This window comes from Bombus bifarius, unplaced genomic scaffold (genome assembly GCF_011952205.1).
Source record: "Bombus bifarius isolate JDL3187 unplaced genomic scaffold, Bbif_JDL3187 scf7180000008288, whole genome shotgun sequence".
Taxonomy (NCBI): Eukaryota; Metazoa; Arthropoda; class Insecta; order Hymenoptera; family Apidae; genus Bombus; species Bombus bifarius.
Window position 1 is genome coordinate 253021 of NW_022884571.1, and position 22034 is coordinate 275054.

At 37.0% G+C, this 22034-nt stretch overlaps 2 protein-coding genes across 10 annotated transcripts in view; one reads left to right on the forward strand and one right to left on the reverse strand.

Annotated features, from left to right (window-relative positions):
• Nucleotides 1-14517, forward strand: part of LOC117212377 (gamma-aminobutyric acid type B receptor subunit 1) — a 32808-nt gene extending 18291 nt beyond the window's left edge. For 4 of the 6 annotated variants that reach the window (XM_033457168.1, XM_033457166.1, XM_033457172.1 and 1 more), the window contains 14 exons: nt 915-1118; nt 2816-3040; nt 3422-3482; nt 7331-7454; nt 8296-8412; nt 8491-8629; nt 8776-8892; nt 8954-9115; nt 9254-9357; nt 9737-10030; nt 10625-10869; nt 12145-12345; nt 12441-12668; nt 12825-14517. In XM_033457168.1, the coding sequence (XP_033313059.1) occupies nt 915-1118; nt 2816-3040; nt 3422-3482; nt 7331-7454; nt 8296-8412; nt 8491-8629; nt 8776-8892; nt 8954-9115; nt 9254-9357; nt 9737-10030; nt 10625-10869; nt 12145-12345; nt 12441-12668; nt 12825-13495 (2892 nt within the window). In that variant the 3' untranslated portion in view covers nt 13496-14517. Of the gene's footprint in view, nt 1-914; nt 1119-2815; nt 3041-3421; nt 3483-7330; nt 7455-8295; nt 8413-8490; nt 8630-8775; nt 8893-8953; nt 9116-9253; nt 9358-9736; nt 10031-10624; nt 10870-11087; nt 11101-12144; nt 12346-12440; nt 12669-12824 lie in introns of those variants that run through there. The other 2 variants (XM_033457170.1, XM_033457171.1) reach the window with 2 other exon arrangements.
• Nucleotides 14518-15252: 735 nt separating this feature from the next.
• On the reverse strand, nt 15253-21059 carry LOC117212376. Of its 4 annotated transcripts, none has more exons than XM_033457163.1 (4): nt 20827-21059; nt 20353-20608; nt 15459-20193; nt 15253-15388 (listed from the first exon to the last, which is right to left on the reverse strand). In XM_033457163.1, exons 2-4 carry the CDS (start codon nt 20535-20537, stop codon nt 15377-15379), a joined length of 4932 nt encoding a protein of 1643 aa, XP_033313054.1. In that variant the 5' UTR covers nt 20538-20608; nt 20827-21059; the 3' UTR covers nt 15253-15376. The 4 variants fall into 4 exon arrangements, with proteins under 4 accessions (XP_033313054.1, XP_033313053.1, XP_033313056.1 ...); XM_033457162.1 differs by having other exon boundaries at nt 20722-21059; XM_033457165.1 differs by having other exon boundaries at nt 15459-18868; nt 19016-20193; nt 20353-21059.
• Between the last annotated feature and the right edge of the window lie 975 nt (nt 21060-22034).

Below are 22034 nucleotides of genomic sequence, written 5' to 3' on the forward strand. Positions count from 1 at the left end.
GGTCACGTGAAACTCGCTGATTGAGTAGGAAATTTGCTGTTTGAAAACGGAAGGGAAATTGATTATGGGGATCCGCGTTAAAAGTTTTTACTAGTAGCATATAAAAACTGTGTAACGTCAAAGGGACGATACATCATTCGAGACAAAATACCGTAACGATGTCCGTTTCATATCATCCTAACTGACAAATGACGTTACTAAAATACATTCTATTAGTAGTATATATATATATATATAGCCAAAAATATGTTACGCGTTAGATGAAATAAATCGGCATGCGAGAATAAATAAACGAAAGTAGAGTGGGAAGAAAAGCGAATGGACAATGCGAAAAATGGGGTGTATTTTATAAAGACATCTCGAAGGGTCTGAGAACGATCCCCATCTTGGAGTCATTTCTCATTACTCTGATTGTCCGTCGTCTGATGAGATCATAGTAAATATTCATAGTAGGTCAACACGTCTGTTCGATCCTCTGGATGCGATTTGCATTCTCGGAAATTCTCTACAATCACTTTCTTTTCCTTGACGAGAGTGCATTTGATGGTCGATCCTCGAAGTCGAATGTATCGCATTGTGCGGAGAATGTGACGCCGCGTTAATTTCGAGGTACATACGACACGAGAGAGAATTGTGTAAAACTGCAGAACTGTAAAACGTCTCGCTCCGTAACGAGTTCATCCGCTCCTTTTTAAAAATAAAAGAGTTATCCAAGTAACCCATATATTCGAGGAAACATAAGAGCACGAAACGTCCACTAAGAGCCAGGTCTAAAGCTCGTCTTATCTAGCTCCGTAAACCAGCGGCTCTCAGCAGCCAGATGAACATTTTCGCTAAATATTCCGTAACTCCGTTAGTCGCTTCCCCTATTAACCACTCTATCTTTTTTACTTTTTCTTTACTTGTTCTGCCAGGCTTGGAAGTTGGGTATGCACGGAGGAGACTACGCATGGATTCTGCCAGGTGATACGATCGACTTGTCGAAGAGGATGGCTAATTCGTTGCACTCGGAACCAGAAGAATGTACGCCCTCGCAGCTGTCTCAAACTCAGAATGGTTTGATCATCGTCGAGAGTCATGGCGCTGCCTTAGAAAACGAAATAAGTTCGTCGGGTCTGGTAAGTACTTTACCAGTTACCGACACATTTGTCAGAAAAGTTCCATACTAAACTGGAAAACGGAGCATTTCTTGAAAATCCTTCGAACATAGAACATAGAATAGCCCTTCTGCAGTAGAAAATCTTTTGTAGTCTCTCGATATTTTCTATAGATTGCAGCAATTACTCGAACCGCCACTGGACCAAAGTTTCTTCCATTAATTAAGTCTCGGTCGATGTTTGACGAAATACTTAATAATATACGCAACGTCGTTGTCGAGAATTAAAAGCGTTAACGGAGTAGCGTGTAGTCTTGGCATGTACATGCTCGTTATAGCTGGCATAGCTGTATAACACACGCAGACCTGTTTTCGCGTCCATTAGAGAGAGACGTCGGTGAAATGGTATGGTTGAAAGAGTGTGATAATGGCCAGCAGCTTCCTCGTATCGAACTTTCCACGTTCGAGCAATCGAGCTAATGACGAACTCACATGTTGCTAATTACATTTCACGAGGGAAGAACCTGATCCCGACGAAATTCGAACGGAACGTGCTCCGGAATTGGTTACGTTTCTTCGACATACCCAACTCTTCTCCGGTACTGTCACACCGCCGAAACTCATCCAGATCCAACCCTCGGTGACTCGCAGTTGTTACGAAACGGTTTGCTTTATACTTTTTCAAACAGCATCATGAATAATTCCGAGTGCATTCAACTATACTGAATATTTACGCGCGCACGTGGAAAACTAGAAATTCACCGTCCCGTGAGTTTTCACGATATCAGAGTCAAAAACGAAGACGCGTTGCAACGTATGTCGGTTGTCCGATTTGCATATTCTGAGGAACGAAACAATACGAGAATAGAACAGAATGTTTTATCGTACAAGAGACAACCTTTGCCACAAAGATCTGAATTCTGACTTTGAGAAGCCACATACATATATATTACATTTCTCTGTTGAGCCGAAATTCGCGTAAATAGTTTTCGTGATCCATTTGTTTCTCACCGGAACATGCACGTTTAATCGATTTAGCTAAAAATATGATAAACGAGGGAAATAGAATTTCTCTCAAACTCGTCCGTAACGTTCAAGAACGGAAAATGAAATTAGTAATACATTTGTTTTGCTATATCGGCATTTCGAATCTGCACTCAACGTTATATTAACATAACGAATTTTGATCTCTACGACAAATACTAGCGACTACTCGATTCTCCTGTTTTTGGTTACATCGAACTGTACCGATTAATTCGTTAATATTTACTATCTGCGTGAAAGACGCGTTTTTACACTATCGGATGAAAGAGAATAGATTTTTCACTGAAACTGTCGAATCGACCAAAGTACTCTCGTTATTTTAGAAAAAGTGCTATTCATTGTCTCGGGAATAATATTCGAAAATGTTACCCCTTACAGCAATTTCCTTACTTCCATGGCGCAGTGTTCCCAAATAAGTTAATAAGAAAGAAATTTGTTTTTAAAGACGCTATTATGGAATACTGAAACTACAACTTTTCTTTTTGTATAACCTTCGCTAGAGTCACTACAACAAAAAGCTACCGTATATTTTCAAAGGATTACGCGAGCTTCGTTTTAACTATTAGTACACTCGATAAAAATAGATAAGAATGGTAGTTCTGTTCTAAATATGTGCATTAACTCGAATTATATTACCCGATTAGCCGTAATACAGCAACGGTATTTTCTGCACAGACGAGTAACAATTTCACGTTGGAATTGAGAAAAAGAAGCGCGACAGACTCGAAGTTCGAAGGACAGACCTACGACGCCGTCTGGGCTATGGCACTTGCTTTGGAAAAGACCGAAAACATCTTAAATAAGGACAACATTAGCGTAGTCCAATATACGCATGCTAGAAAGGACATTGCGTTGCGACTATTGGAACAACTGAAACTTTTACGTTTTAACGGAGTTTCGGTGAGTATGAAATACTACTCGACCGGTAAAAAAAGAATGCATGAGAATTCATGAAGTCATCTATTCTTCGAGTATTTAAGCATTTGATTCGGCCTGTGTGCAAATGATTATACGCGTACATTCGTGAAACTAAAATCATCTAGCATTCTGCTTTCATCGTCCAAATTCCAGCATTCAAACTTTCGCATCGATAATTCACAAAAGCGATAGAACGATATCTTTGGGAATTTTCATGAACGACTCGTATCGAGGAGAAGAAGAAACGTATTTATTAAAAAAACACGATGACTATCGTGATAATGAACTTATCGGCGGACGAAATTGTTAATAGAGGTTTTCCATGTCGATCGAAACGAATAGTTTAGTCATCGTTCGTTCTAGGGACCGGTATCGTTCGATGGAGCCGATCGAGTGGGTATCACAGCGTTCTCTCAGATATACGGTGAGTAAACTTTATACCATACAAATACGATTTACTCGTAATTATATCGAATGTAATGATACACGAATAAAGACGGACGTGTAATAGGGCAAATCAGGAAACAGGGCTGGAAATTGCTGACAATTGTGCGCACCTAACGGCGCAGTATACCGCGTGCGTTCTCGCATCTCAGTTAACTGACACTTCCCATTGTTGAATGTTCCGTCAGCGATATGATTTCAGTCGGTACGATAGCGGTTTCGTCCTAATGCATTCCTCCGTTAAACGCGTTACGTACGATCGCCCGAATTGTTAGGCATTGCGATACACTGTTTCTCGCTGCTCCTGTTTACGTCAATTTCTTATCAAATGAACGTTCACACAACACACGAATCTGTCGATTATATTTACGGAGAATTCACGTGCGTGATGACCTGTTCGCGTGTTATTTGAAGTATAAAAATAAAAAATTGCTTGCGTGAAAAGATATCAATGTGTCATGCACATAAAATGACGTATCGAGCGATAATCGATTGGGATTTCGTAATAGCCACGAAGGTTGCGCGTAGATGAATTTGGAAAAAGCTAGCGTGGGAACTAAATTTGAAAGAGCCATAAGGACATCTCAGTGTCACGCTCATGGAGCTTTTCGCGTGGCCGACACGGCAAAGACTGCGGCTACTCGGATCCACGATCTAAAGCACGAAACGAGATCGGCGTGAGCTTCGTGCGAACACGAGCAAGGATGTTTGCCATTCTATCCGCCGGATGTCGGTAAGAAGCCGATGAATAATTAATGAGAGAGGACCCTCAGGAATCGGCAGCGAAAGGGAGCGTGCGTGAGAAAGGAGAAAAACCAGAGATAGAAAACAAGAAAGGCCGGAATGTATTACTTCGAATTCGTATTAATCGTCATTCCGACCAAGAGGTAACTTCGCGTCTCCGCAACACCAAACACGACCAATAAATATATCGTGTTAAACTTTTTCCAGCAAATTTTATCTCGACAAATGTCACTCGTGTAAATTGTCGGAAGTCGGTCTCCCTCCATACATTTCAAGAATCACGGACTGAATTCTTCCGAATAACGACGCAAGCGCACTGTTTGAGTGGCCTCGAAACGCCATCCTCGCGAACGTACGGACGTGCAGGTCTTTGTGAAATTAAGCCTTCTTTCGAGCCGTATGACCTCGATGCGCCGTTCGTGTTAACGACACTCGCGTTCTTACATCAGAATCACTTCTCCCGTTTCAATTTCAATTCGTTCAATTGATGACTAATGGACGGTATTTAATTGGACTTTTTCCAGAGTTATTCCACGTATTTTACGCATTAATGGAATATCGCTTTTTTAACGTGATCGAAAATCAATCTGCTACAAATTGTCTACACCTTTATAAGTGCCGTGAAACTGAGACCAAGATTCATTACTTCTTCGCTCTTTCTTCTCTTCCGCCTCTCTCTCTTTTTTTCTCTTTCTCTCTCTCTCTCTCTCTCTCTCACTTTTTCGTTCTTCTACCTCTTGTTTTACAAATATCTCGTTGGAAGACGGTTGAACAATCTTTTAAAAGCCCTGATAAGAAACGTTTCTCCCTCTTTCCTACTATCCTCTCTATCCTCCTTTCTATCTCCTATCTACTTTCCTACTTTTTACTTTACTTATAGGTGTATCCAGCGATAAGACTAAAAATCTCCGAATTGTGCTATTTCTCCGGCCTCCTTCATGATATATGTATATCAAACATCTTCGTAAAAGTTGATTCGCGTTACCTATTTTGGTACCTTGAATTTACAAAATTTCTCATGATCTTTCCGCTGGCAACTGTATACGTACTGTACGAAATCGGTTAATCTCGGATGCTGACAATGAAAGAATTTATGTCTTTCGGTAAGACGTTTCTAAAAGAAGCAAAAGTTGGCAAATTCCCTGTACGGATTTCCAGAGATCCAGGGATTTACCAGAATCGACTGATTTTCCAAACTCTTTTACGCAGTTCATATAGTTGAACGATTATTTACGATACAACGGCTAGTTGTCTGCTCGCTAACCTTGCCCGAACTTCGAAGAAGAAGCTCCTTTTTCTGAACCACGCTTCAAGCATCGATTTCTGATAAAGTCAACGAACTGGCACGAATTTCCGTCAGCGATAGGTAGCGGCGTTTACAAAGAAGCTTCGCTAGTTCGGACAAGTTGGATACCATCAACTGCTTCCTCCTTTGCCTCCGCGATTTCTGTTACCATTATTCTGTACATTTTTTTTTTATTCCAGTTTACCTCTCCCACAGTGTTTCATTCATCCAACCAGTCGACACTCGAGATCCTACGGCTGTAATCCATCAAATCCTGTAGCGGGTATAGTCACATCGGCGCGGACCGCATATTTAACTTCCAAGCATAATCACGAAGACAGGGAATAGAAAAAAAGGATCGGTCGTCTGTTATTTGCTTCTTCTTTTTGCGCACCGCAACAGCCGAAGGCAATGTTTTCTAACTTTCGACGTTAATCGGGATTAGATCCATCTGTCTTGTTTAAAGCCAAATAATATGATAATTAGACGAATATTCTATTTTAGACGATGATATACTGTCAAAACTGTACAATTTTTTCTTCTTCATTATCTCCTAGAATTATAACCAATGAAATTGAAAATGTTTGATCAGCTAAAGTAGCAATATCGCAGCTATGCTACGAATATGTAAACTTCGATGTCAGACCGATTATGCGACTTTGTTATATTACGTCAACCACTATATTATTATAAGATAAGTTCCTAAGAAGCTGCGAGGACGAATTTGCAAATTCGGCGCGTGAAAAACTTTGTAGTACGAGTTTACGTGCAATTTAGGAGGTAAGTAATTTAATGTGCAGAAGAAACTCGAATACCTGTCAAGGTGAAAAAGCATCGAGCATGTAGGCTTAAACTTCACGAAACAGATACACATAGGCAGTATCCGTGAATGCGCTGCTTAAAAAACGATTGGCAGACTGTCTTTATCTTCAGTCCTCGAAAATAACAGTGCTTTGGTATGCGGAAAACGAAAATGGAACAAAATAAGTATTATTTTGTGTATCTGGCTACTGTCATTAAGCTGATGAGAAAAAATCCCAATAGCGTCCGGCCTGTAAAATGTACGAAGACAACAGCTTGATAGAACATTTCTAATCCGAGCGATCAGCCATATCTGCTGTCTGCACTTCCCAAAGAGTTTACGCAAGACAAGCTAAAATCCGATTTCGGAAATAAAATCGAATCTATTTTGAAGCGTTGTTCCGTAACATGTCCGAAAAAGTAAACTCAGTCCTAATCCTTGGGAAGCTCCTCGCTTAGTCATGCTTATACCAATACAAATAGGAATTCTATAGTCTCGGTGTACTCGGGGTCTTTAGAACTCGGTGTATTTTCGATTTTATCGGCCGTGTCGCACAAGTGAATCACGGCTGGAAAAGGGTATTTTGTAGGAGGACGGATGGGTTTCCGGATAGATGTGAGAGGAATAAAGGATAGAAATTAAACTTCCAACTTTAGCGGGCTTTCTTCTCGATAATTCAATTCCTTGTACGTCACGAAACTTGTTATCCTTATGTCGTAAGCTCTGGATTCGTCAAATCTGTGACACGAAACAAATATTTAGGTAGAAACGCGAAGTCGAAATAATTAGAAGCCGCGTTTCTTCTTAGATTAAAATCCCAAGCAATTTAATTTGTTTGCTCGAAAGGAAACGCATACAAAACGAAGTGGGGGAACATGGGAATTAAAATCTTGTTTCGATTTATCCTATCCGGTTACTTCTTGACCGATTATTCAATTCGTCGAGAGTCACTCGTTTATACTAAAGCAGGAGATCTCTTATAGTTTTCCATTTACAGGCAACGATTTCAGAAGAATAGCGATCTTCAGTCCAGAAGATGGAAAGCTAATAATGAATTGCTCAGGATGCGCAATGACAAAATGGCCGGATGGACGTCCCCCCGTGGCTCGAAGGGTTTTCCGGTATGTACTGTTCTATCTGGTTTTATCATTCGCTCGTTCTCTGCGAACATTGAAATCTGACTACCACAAAAGATCCGAGCAATTACATATATCAATTAGTGTTTTGTCTTTCAGTTACCCACTAGTTGAACATCTACCGCGAATTCGAATATCGACGCATCGTTAATTGAAAATTACATATACAATCAGACGTACAATAATAAAACCATACCCTCTCCTTACGTATTTAATTATACAGATAATGATAAATAAATCATTGAACGCTAATGGATACATTTCAAATCGCTGTTGATAAATGAGAGCAACGATGTCAAATATGCCATTTCTAGCCATATAATTATTTACAATCCATGTTATCGTTTCTGTATGCTAATAAGCTATTATTTGCGCGATAAACGTGAAATCGACAGGTTCAGCAACCGAGAATTCAATCGCGTTAAGGACGGTTGCATGTAAAATTCAATCACATAAGCAATTCACATAAAATAGCTGTAAAGATCTCCCTTGCCAAATGGGATTACAACTTACGATACAACGTATAAGTATACGACATGAAGGATAACTATATATTCGGATTCACGCTTTCTCGTCGGGTTAGTAAAATTTGATTATCGTTCCCCGACGGAAATGTTTCATAAATCATATGTTCTGGGAAATATCGTGAAATACGACGTGGTCTACTTTCGAAAGACACCAAGCCTTAAAGGATTATGAAGTTGAAAAACTTAGCATTCGCGGTTATTCTCGTTATTCGTGAGATTCGCTACAGTCCTCGTTATGAGTCTATTACTATTCGAGAACATTCTAATAATAACAAATGGCTTATTTTTCTTACGACCAGGTTGAGAGTGGTAACAGTAGCACCTGCAGCTTTTCTAGCAGTTACTTGTCTCGCTAGCGTTGGTGTCACTTTAGCGTTCGCTTTCTTGGCGTTCAATTTACATTTTCGTAAACACAAGTAAGTTTTACGATGTTTCCATCGTTTCGCATTGATCGTATAGAAAATGTAAAGTGTTCCGTTTCTTATGACTGGCAGGAGCATAAAGCTCTCGAGTCCTAGACTGAATAATATGGCTGCCGTCGGCTGTGGTTTAGTCTACGGTGCGGTCATACTTCTGGGCTTGGATCACGCCACGCTACCGGATAGCAACGACTACTATCCTACAGTGTGCACAGTGAGCATTAATTTTCTATTTGCGAACAGTCGTTAGTTTGGTAGGTGAAATTATGTTGCATCGCGTATATCTATATATACAGATCGAACTATTTCCATGCAACGTTACACTTTGTATTTCGTACGATATGTCACACGGTTTTTCAGGCAAGAGTATATTTGTTGTCTGCTGGCTTTTCCTTGGCATTCGGATCGATGTTTACCAAGACCTATCGCGTTCATCGGATCTTCACTAGAAGCAGAAGCGGCGTTGTCAAGAACAAGGTACGATATGATTGAAAGTACGGTTGACATTTAACGCGCAGTATAATTCTACTACCTACAGTTACTTCAGGATACTCAGCTTATAAGCTTGATCTGCGTTCTGCTACTGATAGACGGCCTCGTGGTAACCTTGTGGGTAACTTTTGACCCCATGCAACGTCATCTCCGAAATCTAACTCTGGAAATTAGCCCACAGGACAGAAGCGTAGTCTATCAACCTCAGGTATCGAAATCGAAACGACGTCGAAAACAATTTCACCCTTACCTTTGCAACTTTGGTAGAGAGGCTCATTAAGATATGGATGAAGTTCCCTTTAACCAGCGATAATCAATTAATTTACATCGTTGGTTTTCGATACAGGTAGAGGTGTGCCGTTCTCAACACACGAACAGCTGGTTGGGCGCACTTTACATATATAAAGGTCTATTGCTAATCGTCGGTGTATACATGGCTTGGGAAACGAGGTAAAAATATTGAGTTAACCTGCAAATTTTATATACGGAATAGTTTTTGTAAGTAAGAATTCATTAAAACAATCGCTCGGGGAAATCTGTCCACATGGAACTTCCAATTGGAGAAGCAAAGTCGAATTGGAGTTTAATGAGGGATGCCATTAGTGCGTTCATTAGCAAAGATGTTTCCTCTTTTTGTCGGAGTTTTAGCATTGAGCTGTTGATATTAAAACGTTCCAAGGCCAAGTCGAGAATATAGTAATGGAAGTATCGATTTATTCATTATAGAGTTAATGTAATTTTGATCAACAATTTAATTCTGTATTTATACTTATACATCTATGTTAATTATTTCTTACTTTGTACTTTTCTATATCATGCATAATTCCAGACACGTGAAAATACCTGCTTTAAACGACTCGCAATACATCGGCATGAGTGTTTATTTCGTGGTGATCACTTCGGGGATTGTGGTAGTGCTGGCAAATTTGATGTCCGATCGCGCAACCTTGGCCTTCGTTACGATTACCGCTTTAATCTTGGCTTCAACGACCGCAACGCTGGCGTTGCTGTTTCTCCCGCAGTTAACAAACATCTTGGCTGGCGAAAGGGCCGACCCTGTTGTCCAGAGTCTCGGCCTGAAGATCGAATGCAATACAAGGAGATTCGTGACCGATGATAGAACGTAAGTAACAGCTACTGTTGTCGCGATACGCCGCGTCGCGCCAATGACTACTTCGCAGATAAGAAAAAGGGGGTCGAAAGCAAATGGAAAATCAGAAGAAAACAAGAGCGAAGAAAGAGGGTAAGCACAATGGCGCTGGATACGGTGACAATAAAGGTTTCTTTCGCTTGGTAACTAATCGTTTGGACGGATCTAACTCGAGACGATATCTTTTTATCGGTGCTCGGTGGCTGAACTCTTCGCGTTATTCCTAACGGTACCAAGGTACGATTCGTTTTAAACCAGGTCACAGACATCGTTCATCATATTTTATTCAACTACCGACTTTCACTGAATTTTCTTTCGAACGGTGCCTGCTAAAAAAAGTTTATTGAATTTTCCATTGAGAATTTATTCGATATCGAGTTAGAGAAGAGGACGAGATCGCATTACCATCAACGTTTAAAATTCTCGATAAAAATTCGTTGGATGTTACCGATCTATTGAAAATAGTACGCGAATTAGTATGTGATATTCGCAAGCCTAGTTACGACACTATGGTATGCAACTGCTTTTTAACGAATTTAACAAAAATTATATTTCATGGTGCAACAGCGAACTTCAATACCGCGTGGAAGTACAGAATCGCGTGTATCGTCGTGAAATGGCACAGCTGGAACTGGAATTGGCCAGATTGGAGAAACAATTGGCACAGGAACCGGTTGAACCATCGCACGCTTCGTCGAGCGCATCGATTCCACAACGCAATCCCAGCATCGGGGGTGGTCTACCTTTGTTATTGCTCAGCGTCCTCCCACCGGTCATCCCTAGGGCTAGCTGGCCGTCCGCTGATTCGTCCGGTGAGTAAGATTCTTCTCCACGTGATGCAAGATTCGTTGTGCAAATAAATTCGTGACGAATATATAATCGAAGATCGTTTCACGATTCGTTACCCTTCGCCAAACGAAATCGTCCCTGTTTAAATTTGCACAATGAATAAACTGTTTTATCAAGGAGAGAAAGAAGGAACGATACATAATTAATGTTCTTCTCGTTTCGTCGTCCTTCCATCATTCAGATGTTCGAGAAAGGTGACCGAATTCCGTTTATTGCACGCAGTTATCTGAACGTTTCTGACGTTTACGTGCTTGTATCAGTATTTAAAAAACTTGTTGAAAGTTGAAAGAGGAAATTAGAATAGGGAAATCAAATGTTTCAAAAGTGTTCCGATTCGTATTGCGATACAAGAAAACATTCCCCAATTTGCTGACTTGCCTAATGTTTAAAGACGGTTATGTTATTTTTCGAGGAAAACTGCATGAAAACTGTATTGCCGAACAATGTTTCTTGCGCGTTTGTTAATAGCGTACAGCGTTCATCATGCTGCGGTAATTTAAAGTTTTGTTACTCTGTCGATTTGATACAGCTATTAAATAAAATTAGCTGCTACTTAAAACTGCACATGAAACAGTTAATACAAAACCAACCAGCTTGATTGTCAGCCTGTTATTGCATTGGTCTGTATTACTAGCCTGAGGACATAATTCATACATTTCTGACATATTAATTGCCATTCGAGGTACCAGACTGCACTCGTATTTCCCCGAGCTCTAAGTCCCAAACCGCTTGACAAGTTTGGACAAGTCTCTGACAGGTGTATGTACGTGCATACGCCCCATTCTGCACGCTAAATTGCACGTTTGATCCAATGTTTCGGAATGCAATGACATCCAATCGAATAGAATCGATGATAAAATTTGGCGGTCAACCGAATGAATCTGCAAATATTTAAAGCAGGATCCCCGTTTATGCTTTTGTTTAATTCGTAAATACCATAAAGCTTGTCGATCGAACATTACCCCGTGATGACATTCGATATTGAAAGACAATCTATTACACACATGTAAACACGAAGAGAATTTTATTTAGAGAATTCGGGAACATTGCGTTCTCACGAAAAACGCGAGCGGTTCTCCTCCTTCCTCTTCTACGATATCTTAGCACCTGCTTCCGCTTTCGTACTGTGTGCTTCAATTCGCCTTATTGGCTCGAATGTCAGTAAATATTAATATCTATTATTAATGCAACACGATTGGCGATTGGGCACGTATAGACTTGATTTTTCTGTAAATTAGGAATACGCCGCGGTACTGTAGCGTTTAGCAGCCAACCGGATTTGGAACCGGACGGCACACGAAGAAGTCTTGCAGATATTTACAAACTTCACCGACGAAGAGAGACGGAAGGACCAAATCGTTTGGGTGTTTTTCAGCGACTCTTCAGTCTTTTCGGCAGTCGTCCTACCAGCAGGAAAACTTCGACTGCCTCGTTTACTGGTAAATTGTATAAAAAAAGTTAAAAACTAATAATGGAATATAGTGTAATATATAGTGTAATAGTGGAAACGGTTAATCATGTCAAAATCTCATAGGAGTAGCATCGGCACTACGGGTTCACATGGGCTACATTGCCGGTTTGGTACCAGGCACGAAAGCAGCATCTACGTGTCAAGTTAATGCCCAAGGCAGTCGTTCGCCTCATCCTCGATGTGGCTCAGGACCAATAATTAGTATTACTAGCGAAGAAGATCGCAGGTTAAGCCTGGGGCTACATCGTAAAGAGTATAGCGAGCCCAGAGTCAATTTTAGTCTACCACCCAGTAAGTACGCCCGAACTATTTCTTTATGGTGAATTATTTCATCGAGTACTTATATCGTTTCATTCCAAATACAGCGAGTACGAGATATCAACGAATCGCAATGAAATATATGTAAATCTATTGTAACGTACGTATTTTGAACCGCTCTTCTTCTAGAAGCGAGTACCAGCCAAACATCGTCACGAGAAAAAATTCGGGGATCTCCGCGATTTCCACATCGGATAGTGCCGACAAACAGTTTAAATACGATTGCCCCAGGATCCTCGATCTCGAGATCTCACCGATGGCATTCCATGGAAGACGCGAGAAAAACTAAGGTCTCTCAACTCCCTCGTGGCTCATCGTGTAGCCCTAGCTGCGATGTATGGGCCACTCGTGAATTCGGAATTCCATTAAGTGAACTGGGAAACACTGCTCGAGGCAAGAAAACATCAGAATCATTAACCTTAACCATTATGGCGGAATCGAATGTAAATTCTGATGACGCAAAGCTCGGCAACAATTTAAAAAAGCTCTTCGAAGAAAATGATACGCAGGGTAACGTTAGTCCTGCCGACTCGGAGCTGAAAATCACCCGATCCATATCCTCATCGTCTTCGTCACCAACAAACACTAGGACATCGAGTGCCACATATGGTATATCTTCTTCTAGAAAAGAATCCAGTTCCGAATCTGCCCAACTAGATACAAGTACAAACTTTATTCAGAAATCAGAGTGTTCTCGACCCTCAAGTCCAACAACTCGCGCGACCAATTTGAATATCCCTGCAGAGATGGATAGTCATATGAAAGCATCGTACGAAAATGGAAAATCAACTGCCTCGTAGATTAAAACAATAAGTTGCGGAAAAAAACGATTTCCTGTTGCAATATTCTTCCTTCCTGTACTAATTGTCTCCTGACACATATGTTCTTAATCGAGAGAGAAAAATCTACTCTCGCTACTGTTTATGATTGATAAAAGATGAAGGATCATCGGCAAATTTCCGAAGAACACGACACTTGAAAATACCGCTGGCTCCTTCTTTTTATATTTTTAATTATATTTATTTTATTCTTCGATTAAAAAATAAAACATTATAAAAATGCAATTGTATACGCGACAATCTTCAGTATTCGTATTCATGAAAAATCAAGCTCAAATTGATTGCACAAAAATTTAGTGCGAGGGTCAAGAGAACCAATCACTGTTTAAATTTATCGTGTGTGTTCCTTAGTAATTGTGCCAAAGATAAAACTATGGGGCCCGTAAAAGTATACAGCTGATCGACTTTATGAATTATCACTTTATGGAGGGACCAAAGTATAATAATAATCTCTTCTTCGTTGTCTAATCGATGTTTAATTGTTGGAAGTTCATAATATTTATCGATGAGTTCAATAATAAATATAATAATTCTGATTGTATTTTAATTGCTTCATTATCGTTTCGTAAAACTAGACGACTCAAATTATGTAAAGTCGTAGAGGGCATGCTGAAAATACTCTTACAGGTCCAACGTCAAAGTGTTCAGAACCCAACCCTTCCTGAAGTACCTGCACTCGATGTAACAGAAAAATATCTCTTCGTAATACAGAATCATAAAAACAAAAATATTGGTTTCTTCTGTAAATCTTCAAGTGTGATGTACTGATATTTTAACATTAATACGCGTAAAGAGTACATATTATATAAATAAATATATATACATATAGATAAAAAGAAAACAAGTGGGAATATTTCCCACGTTTCGTACCTCGAGTATCTCGTATGTGTCAATCACTGAATTATTAACTTAATACTAAGCAATAATCTTTGTCGGTGCAATTAAAAATGGTGTAATAAAGACATACATATATATTCTACCTATTTATTGCAAATAACATTATTTCCATTCTATTAAGAATAAGTAGTGATCTCCTTTGAAAGTAAATCAGAATATTTTATTATTTATCTATTTTTGGATATAACGATGCACATGAATTAGTAGAGTAGAAAAAATTATATATTTTTGTTAACAGAGCAATTATTTACATTACGCCGTAATTGCAACTGCAGATTTCATACATACGAATGATGTAATGGATATAATTATGTACGATAGAAGTTAGGCTGATTCGTATAAGATTAAGAGAACAAGTTTTACCAGTACATATAATAGAGAGAATAATTATTTGAATACACATAAAGAAAAAAATTCTGATAAAATAAATTATACAAGCAATATTTGTCTATAAATATTTGCATATATTTACAATGGTATTGCATTCCAAGACATTTAAGAAACTTAACACATTGCGTTCGCTTTACAATATATGGATGTATGTGTATGGAGTATACACAAATATTATCATCTAACAGAGCTATGCAATTTATAATTGTAAAATTAAAAAGATCTTGAACGTACATATTCCATAAAAAACATAAAATAAAACATAGAAAAACATAAATTAGGAAATTTATATTAAATTCCAATGTGTATTGATCTTAATATTAATCAAAATCCGTTCCGATATTCAAAGTAAAGCATTGAATAATGTTTTTTCGATACTATAAAATAATTAACAAGTTTTTTTCTAATATTTCATTTAGAATACGAATAAACGTTTTTCCATTGATTAAATAAAACGTTAAAATCACAGATTCAGGATCATATTTAAACCTAGAAATTACTACATATGTACTACTTTCCGATCGATTTTGTTTCGAAAAGTCGTGCCTCCATCAGCTATATAGTTGCCTGAAATGACAAACGATCAAGGTTAATATATTAATAATTAAAAGATGAAATAGGTTCCATGTAAACTTACAGTGATTTTTTCCAGTATAGTTTCTGCTGGTTTATCCTTTCGAACAAGTTCTTTTGGACTTGCTTTGATTGGTGTACATTTTTCTTCCTCCATTTTGCTCTTTTTCTCTGGAATTTTCAAAGCATTTTGCGCTTCTATCCTTTTACGATTTAAGAACGCCATGCCATGGACTCGAAGATGTTTATCTACCGCCGCCTTATCTTCAAAAACCGCCATACAAACATGACATTGATTTGCTTCGATAGACTTTCCTTCAGCCTCGAGATCATCCACATTATCAGGAGCGTAGGAAGTATTTTGTGCCATATAAGTTATGGGATCCTCTATCCCGTGAAATGCTTTCAGATGCATTTGTAAACTAGGTACTACCACAAAATTGTCTCCACATTCCAGACATACTAAGTATCGGCCTTTGATTCTATGATTGCACGCGATATGCTCTCTCAAATTTGTCATATTCGAGCATCGCTGATCACATTTCTTACACCTGAAATTACCCTCGCTATCTTCGGCTGTTTCTTGTGTTACACATAACCCAAGTCCTGTAAAATTTACGTTTTTCCCATCGGTATTATATTTTTTTGGATTCCATCGTCGTCTTCTTTTTGAACTCGATATAGTACTTTCGGACTTGCGCTTTTTGTTATCTAATAATTCCTTGTAACCACCATTAATGAATTCTGGTGACATTCGTAGTAAGTTTATGGCAACTGCTGATAGCTTACAATCTTGCAAATGTTTACCCTGAAAATGATTACTTATAACTGACTTGGATGTATTTATTAATTCCCTGCATAAAGGACACGGAAAGTTTAGGATCTCATTTGAATTAGTTGGATTGATTAGAGCAATTCGTCGAGGAAAATAGCGATTAACTTCTTGATCGCGTGAAAGTACTGCCATTTTTCCTCCTTTCGCTATCTGCCCAGCTTTCTTAGATCGATTCAACTCAAGCACGTGTTGAGGAATTCTAACAAGCGGAGGAGGTTTCAAAATTAATTCATGTGTTACAGCCTCCGGTTGTTTTTGACTCTGTGTTTTGTTCAAAACATCCCTTGCTTCTTGTTTTGTTTCATCTAATTGAATTTTTGCTTTTTCGCATAATGTGTCATATGTACTCTGGTCGTTTTTCACTCCTGACAGGTGATCTTGTTGAGGAGATTCAACTTTCATTGGGCCGGGACTTAGTTGAATCGTTTTGGTATCGCATACGCAATCAATGACATGTTCGAGTTCAGTTTTGATCTCCTGACCTTGGTGAGCTTTGTTTTGTTCGGTTTCTTTATTTATTGTGTTATCATCCGTCCTCTGAGCTTCACGTTCAAATACCTCAGACGTAATATTTCTAGCATTTATAATCTTACTTGTTGTCGTATCGATAAATTTCGAAGTTGCTTCAATCTTGTCGCATTCAGAAATATCCGACGTTAGGTCAGCCATTGACCTAACGTCGAGTATCTTCGGTATGATTCCACTCAATTTTGGAGAAGATTCTGAATTAGCATTAACAACTTTAGAACATAGTGGTGTTTCATAATTTATTATGTTATCATCCGTCCCCTGAGCTCCATGTTCAAATACCTCAGACGGAATAGTTCTAGTATTTATAATCTTAGGTATAACAGTTCCATCTTCGCAAGACTCTGTGTCTGCATTTGTGAATTTATTTTGCTGTAAACTATTTTTCAATAAATTTGCTGTGGTTTCCACTTGAGAAGTATTCCATAATGTCTCGGAACTTGTAAGTTCCTCTAAACGTGTTTCATGTTCACTTTGCAAATGAGACATAATTCGTTTCGCCTCTACATGAATAAACGTACAAAATGGACATGTGAACCATATTAATCTTTGAACGACTATATGTTTTTCCATGTGTAACATGTAATCTTCGCAACGTACAATGCACCGCCCAAGTTTACATAGTACAAGCCTTATGGGTTGATGGTCATTTGCATCCGAATGTTTATCTTTATGATGTTTTCTATATTCGGAATATGATGGTAAAACGATGTAACATTTATCACAAACTACCTTATTATGACTGTGCATAATTGCGAAATGTTTTGCGACAGATTCCATATCTTGAAAACCATCTATTTCACAAATTTTGCAACCGAGAACACGCCTTTTTAACGTGTGGAAACAGGTAGTCCATGTATGGACTTCTAACGATCTATATGATGTAAATTTACGATAACAATCAGGGCACAAATACGGTCTCTCCTTGTCGTGAAATGTTTGATGAGCTACGAAACGCGTCGAATTACCTTGATACGTATGACATTTGTGGCACATATGCTTATAGCAAGAACAATATATATCGTTTTTCGCAGGCTTTGAAAATCCTGGAATATAGTACTTGGGTTTTTTAATTTTATTACATGCCTTACAAACAGGTTTTTCATCTGTTTTCTCATATTCGGATTCCCATTCATATAACAGTGCATCTTTCTCCTCTGTGTCATCAGATTTCTCAATGCATTTATCAATACAATGTTTCAGCACAGTCTGCAAAATATGAACTGCTTTTAAGTTTTCTTTGATCACATTATCAGTTACGAAATTCATTACTCTTGATATTTCTTCACCAATTTCTTGTAAATGATCGTATCGTTTCTTCAATTCGAAATAAGAAAGATGAAAAAATTCATTTAGCATTTCTTCTCTACATTTTGTTATCATCGTAGATGTATCAACAATAGAATAAATTGGCTTTTGATTAAGAAACTTTACATCGAGATACAAATTTTGGTCTTCTCCTTTATGAAATGTTAAACTTTCAAATGAATTGTTCATATTTTGTACATCAATACCAATGTCTTTATGTTCAGTATTCAAATAAGGTACATCAACTTTCTGAGAACCCTTTGCTGACAAAGAAGTCTGTTTCGACTGAATATCGCAGCTAGAACTATTCGATAATTCCGACGGGGATGGTGAAGGTGTTAAAGGGGAAACATCATTATGAAATGAGTTCGTTTTTTCCTGATTCGATATATTTTCTATTTCAGTGGAATCTAAGGGTATCAATGGTGGAATATTGTAGAACACTAATGGTGGAATATTTGTAGATTTTGATTGCACTGTTCCTTGTACATTTTTCACTGGTACCACAGCATTGGATGGGGTTTTTAAATTTTTAGTAAGACCTGATGATTGCTTAATAATATATTTCCGTCCGTTTTGATATATAACCCTACCGGGAATAGGTCGTAATTTATTTTTAAAGGGCTCGGTTTGGTTTTTCGAACTATTTCTGTTAGTTTCTTTACCGGCTTGAGAAAGATTTTTATTTCCTACATTTATTTTCATTTTCGATAATTTTTCAGTCCCAACAGGTATTAAGCGAATTACTCCTTCGGAAGATGATTCTTTGTTATTATCGCCAGGTGCATTATCAGAGGCGTGTCCTATAAAAACAATCTTTTTGTTATTGATCATGTGAGGTGGTAGCTGATTAATAATTGTATTAATATCAACATGTTTCGTACTTTGAAATCTAACATCCTTTTGACCAGAATCAATGGTCAATGTATATAGATTTTGTTTCAATTTACCTAACTTATTTTTGTATGTATCCACCTTTGCTGTGCAAGATACATCAGATTGAACCTTGGACACTGGTGCTATTTTTAATAAATTATTGCGAAGTGTTTTATTTTCTTTTCTATCAGATTTTTCTTTTACGATATTGCCTTCTGTAACTGTCTTGACTGATAAATTGTTACTAGATTTATGTGTTAAATTCTTCCATAATTGTTTATTGGTAGGACACTTTGATAAATCTTTGATATCACGTTTAGACGCTATCATTGTATTACCACATGACATAACCATATTGGATGAAATGGAGTTTAAATGTCTTACTTTATTTCGTTTGAACTTATTAATTACATTTGGACGTTTTGGAGTGCACGAATCTTGCACTGATTTTACAGAAACTGTTGTGTTTCCTTTCCTTTCCTTATTATTATCTGGAAACTCAGATTCAAGAAATTTTGAGAACCCACAATTCACAAAAGTAATGTCATTTACTGTACAAGGACTGTCTTCATTTTCAATCATACTTTCATCAGAGATGGAAACCCTGGTATCTGTTGAAGATGGACTTGTTCCTTTATCAACACTTTCTACTGACTCAGGAATATTAATATCAGAAAATTTCTTGCCATTGTTAGGTGTAGAATGAGCAGAATTCAAAATAGAAATCTGCTCCTCTATTGATATTTCTAATGGCTTAAAATGGAATCGACCATTATAACCTTTAAGAATAATAGTAACTGGATTATTGGCATCTTCTGTCAATTGCCACCAATTGTTATCAATAGTTTTATTTTTCAACCAATCCATTATATGAACTTTTATTATAAATGTATGTTCCATGAGTGCTTCGCATGTTAAATCTACTTCAGGATTCCAGTCGATGATATTTGTTGGTAAAGGCATTAACATTAAGTCACCTATATTTACCAAATCTACATTATGAGCTTTCAAATGTGCAAAAAATTGACATTGATTGTAAAAGATTCTTATTGCCCCAAATTTTTGATTGTTACGTAAACCTCTACTTCGTAAATATAAGCGTTTCTCATGATCCAATTGTAAACATGTGGAACACAATATACCTTTTACAGAGTTATGTTTACAAGCAGTTACAAAACAATGATGACACCAATATCCCAATATCCAACTTTTCCTTGCAATATGGTCTTCCAAACTGCTTCGAAAATAGAAGCTAACAAAAAATAAAATTTCCATATATTACATGTATTTCTATTTAAAAACTAATCCTTACATATACTATATATAATGCTTTATAATGCTGCAGTTAATATACAAAATATGTAAAAAAGATACTTAAAATATATTAGTATGTGTGTATATGTGAACTTACCAGTCTTTGCATTGTGTACACATATATAGATTCTCACATTCTGGAACATACTTCTCCAAAGGAAAGGATGGTAATATTGGCTCATAAGGTTGTGTCTCTGTTATAAAAACAGCATTTTTCACTGCTGTATAATATTTGTCACCCCACCTAGTTTCAGTCCTTCTATTCCTTCTTAGTTTTGGCATGAGATTTTATTATTATATGTCACAATATTTAGAGTATCTTAAACACAGGATCCATAAGCACCAAATTGATACTTGAAAGTTCATAAATATAGATATGAACTATTGTAATAAACAATTATTTATAGCAACGTGTTAAAAATCAGTGAAATGCTGTTATTTCTACTAATAAAGTATAATACTATACCAATTATCATATATTTTTTTATGACATACAATGAATATAATATGGCACTACAGACTTAAAGAACATTATACAAAATTTATTCACAATCTTGTCACCAAATCTCACCATTAATTACGCCTGTCATATATCTTTTTCATATCATACAATGTATTAACAAAACTTAAAGAATTGTTCATCAGTAAACCGCCATATTCAGCCATGATATGTTTTGCTGTTTCCAGCTCGTCGGTAAAACAGAATACACCGAGCTGCCGTTGCGGCAAATGGTTGAAGTAATATTAACAAATGCACAACTATTGTATGTACCTACATACATATCCTCCAATATATACATACATATACATATTTTTTCTCTCTCTCGAGATATATATATATATATATATAGAGAGAGAGAGAGAGAATTACCAAATGTTTTACATTTATTATTTTTGTAAATTATTTTAAGTTCTAATTCTTAGGATATTTTCAATGCTATTAATGTATGCATATTATTTTATATAATTATCACCAGTAAAAAGGGATATGGATATTGAATACAATTGTGGACTCTTATGCCATAGTGAAAAGTTGTATCCAAGCACCTTTGAAGATTCTGGAAATATACATAAAAATTATTGAGTTTATACAAATAAAGCAATGAGTATCATTTTACAGTATATGAAAATAACATTTAAAACTACACTATGTTTTATTAAAACTGTGTCTTAGACTGAATACGTATCTTAAACACTACATTTTTTAATATTTGGTAAGTACGATTTCATTTTAAGATTATTGCAAAACATAACATATAATTGATTAATACTAGTTTTATTAGTAAATATATTTTATATATTTGAAACATAAAATTAGCTTATATCTGTTTACATATTTTCACATAAGTTTTTACTTGAATGAAATAATATGATTAGTTAATACACATATTCTTAATACTTATTCTCTCTTAATTCTGTTTACAATATTTATAATTGTAGAATATTATCTTTTTCTGTTTTAAACACACACCAGTTAAGTAATACTAAACAACAAATAATATACATTAAACTTACAAGATATTCTGTACTTATATACTTGAAAAGTTCATTAATAATTCCTTATATTTTATGTTCTCATTAAGTGGATATTACAAAGCAGTTGTAATTACAATGTGATTATATCTCAAAAGAATTTCAAAAATTTGTACCCTTTTTTAAAGCAAATGTTACATACATTATATACATATACGTATATTTTTTATTTAGATACCCTAGCCATTGATAATGGTCTACAGAGAGCGCTAGCTGTAGTTTTGGATCCTAGTATCTTACAGAATG